Raw genomic sequence first — 17,534 nt, forward strand, 5'->3', positions numbered from 1 at the left:
AGAGCCAATTTATCCAAAATATTTGACCTAAAATTTGCAAAGAGCCACAAGGCGTAGCTTCTCTTCCCTCCAACCCCTTGCAGGTCTCGCACCTCTCATCCAGTGTTGCCAGATACTTTTTTTAAATCCTACCCAATTACCTTGAAAAAGCAGCCCCAAAACAGCCCAATGTACAAGGGAATGCTGAAAAGTTCTCAGCCCAACTAACTTCAGTTAGGACTGTCTCCACAAAGTAGCATTTGAACATACTCACATAAGATACAAAACAACCCTTTCTAATCGGATTCAAATTGTTCCACATATCTGGAAGTTCCCTAATACTCTACATGCCTACATGCCGGAGCTCTCCCTTAGCTAGTTAAAACTTTAAGAACGTTGTAGGCATGTGCAGGAGTACAGTACCCCCAGTGCCCCTCCCCTCTCCTGTCAGTTTTGTTCCTAGCAATATGAGACCAGGGGATGATGGGCAGCCAAGTGTGGCTGCATTCTCCTGCTATCTACAGAGAACACCTGTTACAGGTAAGCAACTTTGTTTTCTCCGTAGATAAACAGGGGAAATGCAGGCACACTTGCAGGTGAGTCCCAAGCTGATATAATGAAAACTGGGTGGAGGAAAGAGAAATTATAATGCAAAAAGGTTCCTTAAAACTAATTGTCCAAATCATATATCTTGAGCGAAACTCTGATTCAGGCAGTAATGCATTGTAAATGTATGCACAGAGGACCAGGTTGCAGCAAATGTCTTGAAGAGGAATGGATCTCAGAGTTGCAATTGAAGAAGCCGTAGCTCATACTGTATGACAGGGGTGTCCAATGTCGGTCCTCGAGGGCCGCAGTCCAGTCGGGTTTTCAGGATTTCCCCAATGAATATGCATTGAAAGCAGTGCATGCAAATAGATCACATGCATATTCATTGAGGAAATCCTGAAAACCCGACTGGACTGCGGCCCTCGAGGACCGACATTGGACACCCCTGCTGTATGAGCTCCAATTTGATCAGGCGATTGAAGCTGCTGCTTTGTGTAGCAAAAGTCAATACAATGTGCTATCCAAGAGGAGATCGCTCTTTTTGATGTTGGTTTTCCTAGGGTAGCTGGGTTATAAAAAATAAAAAGCTGATTTGACTGACATAAGGGAGCAGTTGCTTTAAGATAAAAAATGTAATGTTCTTCTGCAGTCCAAGGTATGAAGCATCTGCTCCGCTGGAGAGGAGTGCAGAAGAGGAAAAAACGAAGGTAAAGTAATAATTTGGTTAAGATGAAAATCCGTGACAACTTTAGGAAGGAATTTCTGATGAGTTTGTAAATGTACTTTATTAGGAAAGAACTGGAGATACGGGTAATAGGTGACCAGTGCTTGAAGTTCACTAACTCTTCTTGCTAAAGTTAAAGATGTAAGAAAGGCCGTTTTCCAAGTCAGAAAAGAAAGTGAAGCAGATCCCATTGGTTCAAAGGGTTCATGCCACAATAATCCGTGTAGGACATACACACTGAATGGTGAAACCTTGTCCAGGACTACAGCAGAGCGGGATTTGGGGGTGATCATTAGTGGAGACATGAAATCAGCCAATCAAGTGGAGAAGGCTTCATCCAAGGCTAGACAAATGCTGGGATGTATCCGTAAAAGCTTTGTTAGCCGGAAGCCAGAGGTCATTATGCCATTGTACAGAAGCATGGTGAGACCTCATCTGGAGTACTGTGTGCAATTCTGGAGGCCGCACTACCGTAAGGATGTGCTGAGAGTTGAGTCGGTTCAGCGAATGGCCACCAGGATGATCCTGGGGCTCAAGGATTTCTCGGATGAAGACAGGCTGCACAAGTTGCGGCTATATTCTCTCAAAGAACGTAGGGAGAGGGGAGATATGATAGAGACATTTAAGTACATCACTGGTCGCATAGAGGTGGAAGACGACGTTTTCCTTCTAAAAGGACCCTCGTCCACAAGGGGACATCCGCTGAAAATCAGGGGGGGGAAATTTCATGGGGATACCAGGAAGTACTTCTTCACTGAAAGAGTGGTGGACCATTGGAACGAGCTCCCGGAGCAGGTGATCGTAGCCAGCAGCATACAAGATTTTAAGAATAAATGGGATGCCCACGTCGGATCCCTACGAGGGTAGCATAGAGGAGGGCAGTTTGGGGACGATTGATAGAGTGTAGATTGGGGGAGAGTTGTTGGAGTGGGCAGACTTGATGGGCTATGGCCCTTTTCTGCCGTCATTTTCTATGTTTCTATGTTTCTATGCATCAAAACATCCAGAACCAAATTCAGATCCCATGCTATAGGAGGATCTCGCAGAGGAGGTTGAAGTTTATTAAGACCTTTGAGAAAGCAAGAAACCAGTGGATGATGTGAAATTGGTTTTCCATCGATAATATGATGGAAAGCTGAGATTGCTGCCAGATGAAATCGAACTGAATTAGATTTGAGTCCAGACTCCGACAAATATAGGAGATAAGATAAAACAAAAGTCAACAGGAGAAAGAAAAGGATTCTGCTGGTGTTGCTGTGACCAGATATAAAATCATTTCCACTTGGATTGATAGGACTTTCTGGTAGATGGGCGTCTAGCTGACAGCAGGACCAACTGCACAGGTTGAGTTTAATGTAAATCTGTTAAGTTTGAGGTTTCAATTTCCAGGCTGTCAATCTGAGACTTTGGCGATTGGGATGAAGTAACTGCCCATTCTGTTGAGATAGAAGAGCTGGATGGTCTCCCAGATATATTGGGGGAGCATCTAGACAGTCCAGGAAGAATGAGTACCATATTTGCCTGGGCCAGCGAGAAGCAATGAGTATGACGTGAGCTGCATTTCTGGAAACCTTATGCAGTACTTTGGAGATGAGAGGAAATGGCGGGAATACAGAGTAGGTTGTGACCTCGATGAATGGAGAGAGAATCTCTTGTTATGGTTTGACTAGCTGGTCAAAGAAAACAAAACTTGCTGCACTTGGCGTTGTGTTGTGAAGTGAAGAGATCATGAATGGGAGTTCCCCAAAGTTGAAAAACTTGGTTGAGAATAGACAGATGGAGAGACCATTTGTGAGGATCAAGTTTCCTGCCCAAAGAGTCTGCAAGGACACTGTGCTCCCCTGGGATGTACACCGCTTGTAGATGACCCAAAGAGTATATCTCCAGAGGCGGTAAGCTTCTCTGCAGAGAGGTAGAGAGCCAGAACCTCCCTGTTTGTTTACATAGAACATCATGACTTGATTATCTGTCTGAATCACAATGCATTTGCCGGAAATGCAATGGCGAAAAACCTGTAGCACATAATAGACTGAGCGCAGCTTGAGATGGCTGATGTGCAGGGAGCGTTCGGTAATGGACCATCATCCCTGAGTTCTCAGTTGGTCAAGGTGTGATCCCCATCCATGAATGGAGGCATCTGTCATGATGGTTAGAAGATGAACTGGAGGTTGAAAAAGTCAGCCCTCTTGTAGGGATGGAGAGGAGATCCACCACAGTAGGGAATCTTGAATCTTTGCTGGAAGAGGAATTGTCTTGTTCAGATATCGATGCCTTTGATCCCAGTGCAGCCTGAGGTGCCATTGTAAGGGTCTCATGTGAAGTATGGCATTTGTTACCAGACTGATGGAGGCTGCCATGTGGCCCAAGAGACATAGCACAGTACAGGCTGGCAGAGCTGAGGATTGCCGAAAGTGATTTGCCAGAGCAATGATAGCCTGATGTCTTTCTTAAGGAAGATAGGCTCTTGCTGCAACCGTATCCAGAAGCGCTCCAATGAATGTGAGGGAGCGAGTAGGAGTCAGGTTGGATTTCTGGTAATTGATGATAAAACACAGAAAACGTAGTGTCTGGACTGTAGTCTGAATCGTGAGAAGTAGCTGGTCCCTTGAGTGAGCTACAAGAAGCCAATCATCCAGATATGGAAGTACCATGAGATGTTGTTTTCTGAGGTGCGCTGCCACCATTGGTAGGCACTTTGTGAAAACCCTTGGAGCTGACGAGATGCCAAAGGGTAGTTCCTTGTATTGGAAATGATGGTTCAGGAATGTAAAATGTAGGAAATGCCAGTGGGAAGGATGAGCTGGAACGTGAGTATATGCATCCTTGAGGTCTAGGGCAGCTAACCAATCGTGCTTTTTCACGAGACCATGCATCTTCTTGGGGATAAGGAAAAACTTGGAGTAGAAGCTTTGAGTTGCAACCGTGTGGAGCACATGTGGAGCATTGTTGCTGAGAAGAAGAGAGACCTCTGTCGCAAGTTGCGGAATTTGAGATTGGGGTATATTGGATGGAGGAGGTTGCAAAGGAATGGAACCAGGAAGGAAACTGAGGAAGTATCCCTGAGCGATGATGTGAAGCACCACTGGTCCATTGTGATGGCCTGCCAGGCAAGAAAGAAATGGGATGGCCACCCTCCCACTGGTAGATGGTTAAAAACTAGGACTAGGTTGAAGTGCAGGTAAGTTGAGGTGTAGCCGACTGCTTCTTCTCTCGTGGATGCTGCCTCTGGAGAAAAGGAGAGGGCTGTGACCTTTGTACAGGAGGATGAGTGTAAGGAGTAAACCTACGACGTGGATAATAATGCTAAAAAATTGTTGATGGTAAGCTCTTCTATAAGAAAAAGAGGAAGAGGAGGAAGGACATCAAAATTGATGAAAGCGCTCTGAAGAATGTGCTGAGAGTTCTCTACTGGTCGAGGAGTCTTCCCTAAGTTGCAAGATTGTCACTTGTACCTTTTCTCCAAATAAGCTGTCACCTAAACAGGGAGCATCTGCTAACCTGTCATGTAAATCTTCCCTAAGATCTGATGCTCTGAGCCAAGCCAAGTGTCTAGCCACTATTGCTACTCCAGCTGTGAGTGAGGTCATATCATAAGCATCATAGTTAGTCTTGATGAAATGGTAAGCAGACTCTTGAAGAGCAACGAGAAGGGCAGGCAGAGAATCTGGGGAAGCAGAGTCAATCTGTTGAAGTATAGAATGTTGGAAATGAAGAATCTGGAGTTGGTGCGCAATGATTCTAGAAGAAAGCATACCTGATGTCCAATGGAATCCATGAAGCGAAGATCTTTGTCCGGAGGTGCACTTAACAGTGATTTAGACATCTTGGCCTTCTTAAGAGCTGACTCCGACACCGAGTGGTGCGGTAGCTGTTGAAGGTGGTGACCAGGCGAATTCTGGACTTTATACTTCAAATCAAGACGTTTGGATGCTGTAGATAAAGGTTTCTGCCAGTTAGACAAATGGAGATCCTGTAAAACTTGGTGTATTGGCAAGGAAATAAGCCCCTTTATTGGGGCTTTACAGGAATGAAGAATGGCTTGAAAATCTTTACTCCCAGTAGGGATCGCTTCTTGATTGAGACTGAGCAATGAAGACACCTTCTGCAGGAATTTAGGAAAGGAGAGTTCTTCAGTTGGAGAAACCGATTGGTCCGGCAGAATGGGTTGACTTGGATCTGGCAGAGGAAGATCTTCCGGCACTGACCAATCTGGTAGCGAAGGTGCCCTTTGAGATAGAGAAGAGCAGAGCAGGATGCAGGGCTGCTGGGCTAGATCTGGAGTATGTGAAGAAGAGCCGAGCAGGGAGAACAGCACTGGGGCTCCAAAATTGGCAGAGACCGAGGAGCCTGTTGCAATAAAGGTGAACGTTCCTGTACCAGGCTCGGGAGCAGGAGGATAACATTAGAAAGCACTTGGTTAGAACTTTGGTCCATCTGAAGAGTCAGCGGAGATGGGCGCTTCGGAGGAACAGGGTCCTGGGGAGAAGGTAGAGAGGCCCCTGCTTAGTCTTTGAAGATTTCCCTTGTTTAGTAGACATACCTGTTTTTGAAGTCTTCTGTTTATGGCTAGGAGAGGACCGCGAGGCCGAGACTGAGCCCGCTGGAGCCTTCTCTAATGCCTGCTGAGGAGGTAAGTCCATTTCTTGCCCAGTCACAGACGATGGTGAAGAAGTTGAGCAATGCTGCATGACTGGGGCTTTTCTGTGTTGGCCTACCGATTCTGCCTGTTTTTTCTGTACTCGTGGCATCGGAGGCAGGTGGCTTCCCTCCCCTTGCAGTGCCGAAACTGGGCCCTGGAGGGAGGGAGCAAGCAGCATTGATTTCTTCAGCACTGAGGACTGAGTCGCAGTCTTTAACAGCGATGAAATAAAAAGGTTTCTCCCCGGTCCTAGCGCCTACCTTGTTCAACACGGCGCTCCGGTAAGAGAGGGCTGCTGGGAGAAGACTTTGCCGGCTGATAGCGTTAGTGTCCTGAAAAGACTATTTTCATCAGGCTCTTCCTTTCTTTTAAATTGATTAATAGAAGAAAGGTTTTAAAAGGCAAACCAAAATTTTTTTTTAAGAAAAAGTTTCCTGACAGAAAATATATCTGTAAAAAGAGAAGGGAGAGCTCACAACCTGTCAGGAGTGGTACGAAAAAAAAAAAACTGACAGGAGAGGGGAGGGGCACTGGAGGTACTGTACTCCTGCACATACCCACAAAGTTTTAACTAGCTAAGAGAGAGCTCTGGCATGTAGGCTCAGTCCGCGGACTTCACCTGCAAGTGTGCCTGCATTTCCCCTATTTGTCTATGGAGAAAAATGGCTTGTTTCCATTTTTTTTAATTAATGGCCAGGCACTAATGTTGCCATTTAGCATGTAGTCTTTTTTTTTTTTTTTTAATTATCATGTTAGCACTTAGGGCCAGATTCTATATGGTGCCTATGTTAGGTGACAAACACACATCTATGCCATTAAAAAAAAAAAAAAAAGAAAAAAGTCCCAACATCTGAGTGGCAGGAGGCTGCTTTTGGGGCTTTCCCTGCCTCTCAGCTGTTCGGGCTTCCTCTGCGCATTTGTCAGTCGCTCTCACAATGACTGATTGGATGGGATTACAGTGAACCCCTGTGCAAATCACTTGCATGGAAACTTATTGGAACATCAATCACTGTTCCAGTCAGCCAAAATATCCACCAACAGCAACTCACAAGCAGGGCAGGGTTAATTCTTCAAAGGCCCCTAGGCACACAAGTATACTGGGCCCCCTACCCCACCCCACTCCCATTTATTTACCTGTTTTTTAATTTACTTTTTTATTTTCACTTGATTTCTTTATTTTTTTTATTTTAAAATTCAAAACAAACAACAAAGATTACCATACCAGAGCAAGTGTGTAGTTTTTCTTCAAAGCAACCTCCAAACATCTCTGAACAAATCCCCCTTCCTTTCTAGAGGAAGAGATCTTCAACCTGCAGGGCTTTGGGAAGCCCACCAATTTATATTTTGCATTTGGGTGGGAGGCATGGAACATGGCGGGAAGAAAATTTAGTGGCTGCCATTTTATTGGACTAATACATTTCTCAATTAGCATTCAGAGGTTAAAACATCTTTCTTCAGGTCAGTACACTATACTGCTATTATGGTATCCCTGTCCTGACCTGAGGAAGGGAGTTTTGGTCTCTGAATTAGTAAAAAATGTATTCAAATTAATCTAATAAAAAGATCACCTTTTTTCCATTTTCTGTTTATAAATGTTTATCAACACAGCTACAATAATACTTTATCCTAAAGCAAAAAGAAATAAATAAAATAAATCTAATTTTTTTTTGTCTACCTTTGTTGTGTGGTTTCTGTTTTTCTAATCTCCTCATCATTTTCTTCATTCCATCCACTATCTGCCCTCTCTCTGATTCTTCCATATGGCATCTGCTCTCTTTCTATGCCTCTTTCAGAAACTGTCTGCCTCTCCCTTCTATCTCTCCCTCCTCATCATTTGTCTGTTATCCATCTACTTCTCTCAGCAACCCCCATGGTATGCAACTGTCTTCTTCCCTTCCATCTCTCCCTCCCTTCCTGCAGATTTTAGCATATCTCTCTCCTCCTTTCCTTCCCCCAAATCTGGTATCTGCCTCTTCCCCTTCCCCCCAGCCCTAGCATATCTCTCTCTCTCTATCTCCTCTCCCTTCCTCCTTTTCTTCTCTGGTCTTCCTTCTCAATTTATTTTCTGCCTGTCTAAATTTTTTACTATTCAGTCCTCAATTTCCCTCTTTCATTGTCACCTCTTTCCCTCACCCCTTCCAGTATCTAACTCTATCCTCTTCCCCCAATCCAGCATGTGCCCTTTTTTCTTTCTTTCCCACTTCCTTCCATCGTCTGCTCCCCTCTCTCAACCCCTCACTTCCATTCAGCATTTGAACCCCCCCTTACCCCCTACTTCCATTCAGTGTCTGTCTCCCTCTCTATCCACCCCCAACTTCTATTCAGTGTCTGTCTTCCTCTCACCTCCCAATTCCATTCAGCGTCTGTACCCCTCTCTCACCCTTCCACTTCCATTCAGCATTTGTCCCCCCTCTTTCCCCACAGAATAAACTAAAGCACCACATAACCTCTTCCCCTTATCAAGACATCTCCCTCCCTTCCCCTCACCTTCGTGGACATTTTCCAAAACCAAAGTTCTCCCTCTCAGACGGGCCCTGACGGGGAAGCTGTTCTCACTAGTTACACGCGGCTACCCTGAAGCTTCTCCTCTGAGCAACTTTCGGTTTCTGCCAGATCAAGTCAGAGAAGCTTCGGGGCAACCATGCACATGCAACTAGTGAGAATGGCTGCCGCATCAGGGCCATTCCGAGACAAAAAACTGGTTTGGAAAAAGTGCCACGATGGTGAGGGGAAGGGAGGGAGATGGCCCAGCAAGGGGAAGAGATACCCGAACAGCGGGGCACAGAGCAGCTGCCCTGTTTGCCCTCCCCTAATGCTGGCTCTGGTCACAGCACCACACCGGCGGGGCCACCTGATGTTTTTGGGCGCTGCTCATGTGGTCTTAATGACCGTTTTTTTGTGCATCTAGCCCAGTCACCTAACAGTATCTATTAAAGTGGTTTTTGACCAGGGGAGGAATGAGGAATAGAGTGGGGGAGGGGCGCAGGGGGAACAAAAAGAACTTTCAATTGCCAACCTCTGTGGGCTTCCCAATGTAAAAGGGAAGGAAAAGACAACAACTATAAATAAATAAATAAATAAATTACAGATCCCTCTGGAAAGTTACCTTTCCCCTTTTCCTGAGCCAGCAGGCATTAAAAAGTGGCTTAGCTTCCTGCACTAGAAGACAGCTTGCCACACACACTCTCTCTTTGTGTATAGTGGGGGGGGAGGACCAGCGGAGAAAGGGAAAAGGTCAAACTAAAGATATTGAGAGCAAACCCTGCCCAGAATAAGGGGTGGCAGTGAACAACTTTCTCACCCTCATTATTCTCGTCCACCCCCCTCCCCCTCTGAATTTGTTTTCACTGACCTGCTGGGTGCTGGAAAAAGTAAACAGATGAATCTACCAAGGGAACTGCAGAGCGGTCCCTGTGTCAGAAGCAGCAGCAGAATGGAACAGAAAGGCTTAGATAACACTGAAAACAGGACAACAGAAGAAAAATTAAAAAAAAGCGCCCGGACACCAGAGAGCCCTCAAAAAGAGGACATATCTGAGGAAACCCGGGTATCTGGTAACCTTATGTATTAGGCACATTTTAGTGCTTAATTCAGCTTATTAAAGGGCCCCTGAGTTATTGCCATCAATGTGAAATTTTAACATAATGAATGTATTAGGCTCTTTATACATATTTTGCATTAAGCTAAACATTTAGGGATCCTTTTAATAAGCTGCGGTAAGCACTAAAACATAACAACCAAAGGTTAAACTGCAATTCTGTGGGGCATGCTCAGACTCCAGTAGTTTTTGTTTGTGCACACTAGTGCTGCCCGATTCAGGAAAAAAATTTCGATTCGATTCAGCCTACTGAATCAATTTTTCGATTTGATTCCATTCGATTTTCCTGCCCAATTGGGTGTTTTTTTCAAACATCCTGGTGGGTTTATTTTATAGCCTCTTCATCCCCTTTGCCTTCTCCTAACCACACTGGCTCTGTGGTGTAAACAAAATAAACAAACAAGACTTTTCCTCTCTCTGTTAAATCCTAGCTCACGTTTGTGGTCTAACAAAAGCTCTGGCAGGATACACGTTTCAAATCTGACATATTGTAATCACCAAAACAGAAAATAAAATTATTTTTTCTACCTTTTGTTGTCTGGTCATTGTTCAAGTCTTGTTAGTCCCAGGCTCTGGTTGTCTTCTGATAGCTTGCTTGCCAGGGTCTCCTTCTTTCTTCTATCTCCATGCTAACCATCCATCTGCCATCTCTGTCTTCCCCTTCCGTTTTCCTTCCCTCCCCCGGAGGTCTGGCATCTTTCATTTTTTTCATCTCCATCTACAGATCCACCTTTTCTCAACTACCCTTTCATCCAGCATCTCTCCCCTTCTGTAACTTTCATCCCTAAATCCCATTGTCCACCATCTCTCTCCCTCTCCTCTGTTTTTAGACCCCTTATTTCTTCCCCCCAAAGTCCAGCATATGCACGTCTCTTTGAACCCCCCTTCCCTCCCTCCCTCCGTGTACTTCTACACCAGGGCCCCCTTCCCCTGAACATCTGCGTATTCAATTTACCTAATTTCAGCAGCCTGCCCTGCAGAAGATCGCTGGCTCTAGCGATCTTTGCAAGCTGCCATACATCGTCCGAGTTGTCTTCTCTCTGCCGCGGTCCCACTCCTCCTCTGATGTCAGAGAAGGGGCGGGACCGCGGCAGAGAGAAGACAACTCGAACATATGGCAGCCTGCAAAAATCGCTAGAGCCAGCGATCTTCTGCAGGGCAGGCTGCTGAAATTAGGTAAATTGATGCGAGGAAGCCGGGCACCAGCGGGGAAGCCACTTCCCGACTGACCCTCTCCACTCGCCCTCTAAAGCAGGAGTGGCAGGCCTGCAAGAGGCAGCGCTGCCGCTCCTGCTTTAGGGGCGAGGTGGGAGGGTCAGTCAACGAATCGGGAGGCTGATTTTTTGTCGTGGTAAATCGATTCGAATCGTGAATCGGGCAGCCCGATTCTCAGCTTCCTCAGCCCAATTCTAATTTTTCCCAGCCCCCCTGCCCGATTCTCAGCTTCCCCAGCCCCCCTGCTCGATTCTCAGCTTACCCAGCCCCCCTGCCCGATTCTCAGCTTCCATCCCCAGCCCCCAAGACTCACCAGCCCCCCTGCCGATTCCCCAGCTTCCATCCCCAGCCCCCAAGACTCACCAGCCCCCCTGCCGATTCCCAGCTTCCATCCCCAGCCCCCAAGACTCACCAGCCCCCCTGCCAATTCCCAGCTTCCATCCCCAGCCCCTGTCGATTCCCAGCTTCCATCCCCAGCCCCCAAGACTCACCAGCCCCCCTGCCGATTCCCAGCTTCCATCCCCAATCCCCAAGACTCACCAGCCCCCCTGCCAATTCTCAGCCCTCAGCCCCCCTGCCAATTCTCAGCCCCCTCCCCCCGCTGCCGCTGATTCTCAGCCCTCCTGCCGGTTACCCTTTGCTTCCGAGGTCTGCTCGCTCCCCCCTTGACGCTCCCATGTCCTTTCGTTTCTTCTAATGTAACTTCCGGTTTCGCAAAACCAGAAGTTACATTAGATGGGAACGAGTCCGGCGGCTGGTGGTGAAAAAAAAAATTAACTTGAATCGGAGCTGAATCAGTGAGTCCGGTTTTTTACCAAAACAAACCGATTGGAATCGTGAATCGGGCAGCACTAGTGCACACACTAGGGTTGCCATATTTTCCTCAGCAAAATCACGGATTCCTGGCCCCGCCCCATTCTGCCCCAAGCCCCATCCATGAAAGCCTTGTCTCATTATTCCTGACTTCTGGGCCATGTCCGGGGTCCTCTGAGCATGGGCGGACGTGTGTGATGTCATCTGCGCATGCTCAGAGGCCCTCCACAGATGGTGAGAGCTTTCCAAAACCCAGACAACTGCTGGGTTTTAGAAACTCCATCCGGGCACCCCAGACCTCTAAGGACATGTCCGGGTTTTCCTGGACATCTGGTAATCCTAGCACACACTACCCCATCCACTAGAATGGGCACGGCTATGCTAATTGGCTAGAGCATGAGCATCGTTGCACACTAACTGATTAGTGCAAGTCCTTATCTCCTAGAAAAGAGGTTCTTAAACCTATCCTGGGGGATCCCTCAACCAGTCAGGTTTTCAAGATATCCTTAATGAATATGCATGAGAGAATTGTGCATGCCTACTACCTACTTTATAGGCAAATCTTGCTCAAACATATTCATTAGGGATATCTTGAAAACCCAACTGGCTGGGGGTCCCCCAAGACAGATTTAAAACCCACTGTCCTAGAAAATAGGTGTAAGTATTCATATAGTAATGACATAGAAACATGGCAGAAGGCCAATCCAGTCTGCCCATCTGCAGTAACCATCATCTCTTCCTCTCTCCAAGAGATCCCACGTGCCTATCCCACACTTTCTTGAATACAGACAGTCTCTGACCATGGGCTAATGGGGAAATTAGCCATGCAGAAACAGGAAATTTGACCATTTACCAGCAGTGCTAAAAGTGGCCTTAACGTGCTGGAAAGACCTACATCATGGACAGTGCAGGTCACTGTTTAGCAGTATTTAGTAAAAAGGCCCCTTAATTCCTCATATTAGAAAGGAACATAAATGACAAAATATCTCGCCACACATCAAAAGTCTGTCTAGAGTTTCAATATCCACCATGATTTATTAGTATTACATTATTATTCTGCTCTTTGCTAGGCATTAGCAACTTTACAGAAGAAATATTCATTCAAAATTTAACCATACCAAATCCTTCCCCATTGCTCCAAGCTTACCCACTCCATCATAATCCCCTGAAAGTGCAACCAATAAAAATGGGAAACCCCTCCTCCTCCACAGTTTTCAATTTTAGTCTGCAATTCAAATTTATAGATTTATTTCTCAAAATGAGTAGACCAATGTGGCACCATTACACAGCATTTAAAGCAACATAAAAAGGTCTGTATTTACAGTATTTATTTAATTTCTAGCAAAGACAAATGTAATATGGGAGCAAGCCTATACTTGGTAGAAAGAAAAAGGATGATAAAATGACAGTACTGTATATATATATTTTTTTTTATTTTTTTTTTACCATGGGGAACATTTTGCTTTGTCCATTGCCCAATTTCTTGTTGAACTCTGCAGACTGACTGTAGCAGGTGCAATGCATCCTTTCCTCTCTCCTCCTCCCCTGCCCCCCATCCCCAATCAATTGGTTCTGCTTTCCTATCTCGCAGCAAAGCCATATCCCTGTCAGTATAAAGGTTCACGGCTTCTCCTACGATGAGAAGCCAATCCTCTTTCTGCCCTGACGGTAGTAAAAGTCTACGGGTGTGTAAAATATATTTCTGGAGCAGTGCCAGACGTACAAGCAGTTGTCTAGAGAGTCGTCTTTTTTAGCATGTCTACAAGTCTTAGAACATTGAGATTCACTGACAAACATGAAAAAAACATCTTACACAATATTATGCACGCGCACCCACCGTATATATATTTCAATACATGAACAACAAATGTTTTGAAGCCCTTGTAGCAGTGTACAAATGTTCCCCCGCCCCCATCCAGTTAATACAAACAGGGTGAGCTGGAAATGATTTTTTTTTTTAAGTCCTTCTGTTAGGAGTCAATAAATAAACCCAAATTCTCGAAGGTTTCAATCTGGGGGAATTGATTGGGGGGGGGGGGTGCTTGTGTTGTTGATTCGTTTATTGTTATGTAGGTTTCTATTTTTTATTTTTTTTTCTCTACTTGGCTGGTATCCACTTTGAGGCTTAAGTAAGTTAAATGAGATTATAAAAATGACAATATTTTACACATACGCGCACGCACGAAAGGAGGAAGACTGTTGTAACGGAGTTAGCACAAATACTGCATCCGGTACTTTAAAAAAAAATCCATTCAGCGTCTTCATCATGACGCACCTGCGCTTTTCTCTTGTTTATTTCGGCTTTTTCATACATATTTCAAACGGATGCCGCCCCCCCCCCCCAACACGCACGCACAGTTCAAGGGGGGCGTTGGTATGGGAGGCTATGCTATCGTACCATATCCGACGATCATACTTTTAAATTTTAATTTCTTCTAACGGCTAACTACAAAAAAAAAAAAACAGCATGCAGTACATCGGTAGACCGCTTCCTTCTTATTAAATACGGCTGAGGAGAACTGAAAGCATAAGCCATACTATTTTATCCAAAAAAATCATTAACCCCTCCCCCCATCTATATAAAGGAATTAGGATGCTGTAACCGCCGCGGTTTAGAAGACTCAGAACAGTAAAAAGCATGGGAAACCGTTAGCTCCCGCAATCGGGGAGGCGCGAGCTCGGCACTGCAGTTCAAAACACTGCGCGCAGACGGAACCTTCCCCAGGAATAAAAACGAAGGGGAAAAATATCCGCCCAACTACTAAGGCTTCCCGCCCAAGGGGGGAGCTAAGTCCTGATTGGTGGAGACAAGGAGGGGAGACGGAGAGCTCGCACTCCATAGGGGCCCCCTGAGCGTGCGCGCGTTGATTCCCTTCTTCTCAAGGTGGCGGAGACGCTGAAAAGAAATCTGGTTATACTGCCGTCTCCATCTGCTCCCTCGCTTCCTCCCCCCCCCCCTCCCCAATAAAAAAGGCATAAAGCTGATCCTTTAATGTTATATAATATTGCTGCTTGCAAATCTGTTGCTGCCGCTCCTCACACCTCGCATACAAAAGCCCCTTCTCGGCTACAGCTTTCCAAAATGTTGTTCCCCGTTTCATCCACTGAACTAACCTGAGATGGAGGGGGGGCGGGAGGGAGAGACCCATCCCACTCCCAAACACACACAACCATCACATCTTTCAGCACGCCAGCATCTCCCATTATCATTCCCTCCCAGCTTCTGCACCATTTATTTGCATGTGTCTCATCCGATTGAACGAGCCCATTAGAAATCTAAAACTAGCACAATGGCCATTCAAGTATCATTTCATCAACGTTAGATCACGGACTACTGTCCTCGAAGCAATTCAACGCATTGCACATACTGTAGCCGCCTCCAACCCATATACTTCGACATGAAGAACTCGGTGCAAAAATATATAAACAGGGGGGGTGCCCCAAAATGTGTCCGCTTCATCATTATGTTAATACAAAATCATTTCACTGCATGTCGCCCAGCCAGCAGCAGTGTCAGTACTGTGGTCCGGCTCACGCCTTCTCCACCTCTCTCCCTGCACTTTATCCTGTCAAATGTGGACGGCTGCCTAGCACTTTACAAATCACTTGCAAATAAATATTTCCAGCTTCATCCGTTCTCTAACTATTCGGCGAACATTAATACAACCAATACCCCCACCACCATTAAAAAAAAATGGTCTCTTTAGCAATTTCTTTCAAATCTTATCTCCATATAGCAAAACATACAAAAAGGCAATATAGTGAGTACCATAGCAAAGGATTAGGCAAAGATCCTCCGTGCTTTTATTTGCTACTGTGCCGAAAACAAACCCCCATCAAAGAAAAACAGGGTGCCCCCCCTCCCCCCGTCATTTGAAAGCATGAGGGGAATTTTGTTGTTGTATTAAAGACTGCAACGTTTTATCGTCTAAACATCTTTAGTTAATCCTTTCCAGAGATACAGCTTTCCTCTCTCCCCACATCCACTATGTTTCACACCGATCTTTTATTTGAAGGAGAGAAATGTAGTGCAACGTTCTGCCATGAACAGTAGCAGAGCAGTTCTTTCTCCTGCATTTATTTCCCTCTGGATATGTATTCCGGGGGAGGCGGGTGAAAGTCTTATTCCAATATAGGTGTATATAAACGGGTTTGTTTAATTTGTAAAACAGAAAAAAAGCACCAGCATTCAATATTTATGCAAATAATGCATTCATTCAAGGCATCCGCGCCCCCGCCCCCAATAAATAAAAATAACGGCTTTCCCTTTCCCCGGCTCAATTTTGCATTCCAGCTTCTCCAACCATAGTATTCAACACAGCCACGAAGCTTTACCAAAAAAAACACAAAAAAAAAAAAAAAAAAACTGTACCTGCAGTTCCCAGGAAAAACAAAGTCCAGATGAGATCCTTAGTTTGCAGCATTGTAAAATCTGCAGATGATAAGGTAAGGGTAAGAGTATCTTCCTTTTCCTTCTTGCAAAGAAAATGATTTTCCTGCTCAGACACCCAGGAAAATGTATGCAGATATAGATTATGATATTTGATTTTTATTATTATTCTCTGTAGTCTTTTTTTTTTCCACAAAACGAGGTTATACCAGCCGCTCCGAAGCTGTGTTCTCGTGCTGATCAGAAAATGAGTGACAGTCCCAGGCTCAGCACAAGCCAGGCATGGAGGGAAGGGGGATGGGGATGGGGATTAATGCGCGCTCCCAGTACAGATCTCACTATGGTAGATTCTAGACACTGTTTGCTGTATTCTTCCACGCTCCTTCCACAAATAGTACTACTGAGCATCAAGCAGGCAGGGAGCGTGCCTTAACAAGAGGAACAGATGCAGCGGGTTGCAAAATGCGGCATGGATTTTCACGGGAACCATTTTTTTTGTGGTCTGTGGTGTGATCTGTTCGTTTATTTAGTTATTTTGTAATAGTTTTTATCTCGTCCTGATAAACACTGGGGGGTTGTATTTAATGACAAAAACAATCGTTTCTTTGCCATTCTAATTTTAGATATAGTTGGAGTGGGAGCCACACGCAGGGAATTTTAAAACCAAGCCAACGGCGGGGACAGTACCATGTTTTTTTAGCTACCCGGGGCTTGAGAAACAGCTGTTCTGTCCAGTTTCTTCCCTTGTCTGATCCTGCACAGCCTGCCCCAGAAACCCACAGCAAACAGAAGCCAGGAGGAGAAGAGAAACCTGTGTGTACTACGCTGTTCTCGGGATGTCTCAGGAGGATCAGAGAGTCTCTTCAACAGCACAATGTGGGTGAGCCTCCCAGACCAGCCCTCCTCTCTGCCTTTCTGAACAGCAGGTGGTGCCTCAAGAGGTGGGATATGGCATCCCGTGGGTTTTTGTGGGTGGTTTATAAAACAAAAAAGCACCTTTCCCCCACAGAGCACAGGGCAAATCTACATAGCTGGACCCCAAATGGGCAGGAAATGAGCAGTGCAGGGGAGCAAAACCAGGACAGGGCTTTGCTTAGTAAGCACAGAGCCTGTGGAGCAGAGGCTTTATGTACAGTGCCTGAAGTTCAAATCCCGGTTGGGGTTTAAACTGCCCTGGAAAGGGTGTTAATGTATAGCTGTCTCCTCCCTTAACTTATGCTGGGCTTATCACTTTTGCTGCAGCCTTGTTAGCCTTACCTCTGTTGGATGGGTTAATTCTTTATTGCATTCTCAATTCCTATGTTCTGAGTCTTTTCTAATTTTTAGTGCAGCCTTGATAACCTATAAACAGTAGTGCTTGCTAACTTAGCAGTCTCACTAGCTAAGCCCTGTAGTGCTTGCCAATTCTATATAGCCTTGCAGGCCTACTTAGAGTATAGCCCTCTCTAAATCTATTGCAGCCTTACTGAGTATGCCCACTAGGGCAGGCAGATTTTATTGCACTAGTGCTTCCTAGCTCTTTTGCTGCCTCGGTGCTAGCATTCTAAGGTGAGAAGGTGGTGCAGTGGTGGACGCTGCATGACGGTTGCCAAAGATTTAAAACTAAAGCGCTGGGAAGAGGTGGGTG

The 17,534-nt window shown here is 45.6% G+C and overlaps 1 protein-coding gene across 11 annotated transcripts in view; it reads right to left on the reverse strand.

Moving 5' to 3' along the window:
- The window catches only part of NCAM1 (neural cell adhesion molecule 1), a 462,617-nt gene extending 446,347 nt beyond the window's left edge, over positions 1 to 16,270 (reverse strand). For 3 of the 11 annotated variants that reach the window (XM_033917707.1, XM_033917704.1, XM_033917706.1), the window contains exon 1: positions 15,890 to 16,269. In XM_033917707.1, the coding sequence (XP_033773598.1) occupies positions 15,890 to 15,941 (52 nt within the window). In that variant the 5' untranslated portion in view covers positions 15,942 to 16,269. Of the gene's footprint in view, positions 1 to 15,889 lie in introns of all 11 variants that reach the window. The other 8 variants (XM_033917709.1, XM_033917708.1, XM_033917713.1 and 5 more) reach the window with 5 other exon arrangements.
- Between the last annotated feature and the right edge of the window lie 1,264 nt (positions 16,271 to 17,534).

This window comes from Geotrypetes seraphini, chromosome 13, assembly GCF_902459505.1.
Source record: "Geotrypetes seraphini chromosome 13, aGeoSer1.1, whole genome shotgun sequence".
In the NCBI taxonomy this organism is placed as follows: Eukaryota; Metazoa; Chordata; class Amphibia; order Gymnophiona; family Dermophiidae; genus Geotrypetes; species Geotrypetes seraphini.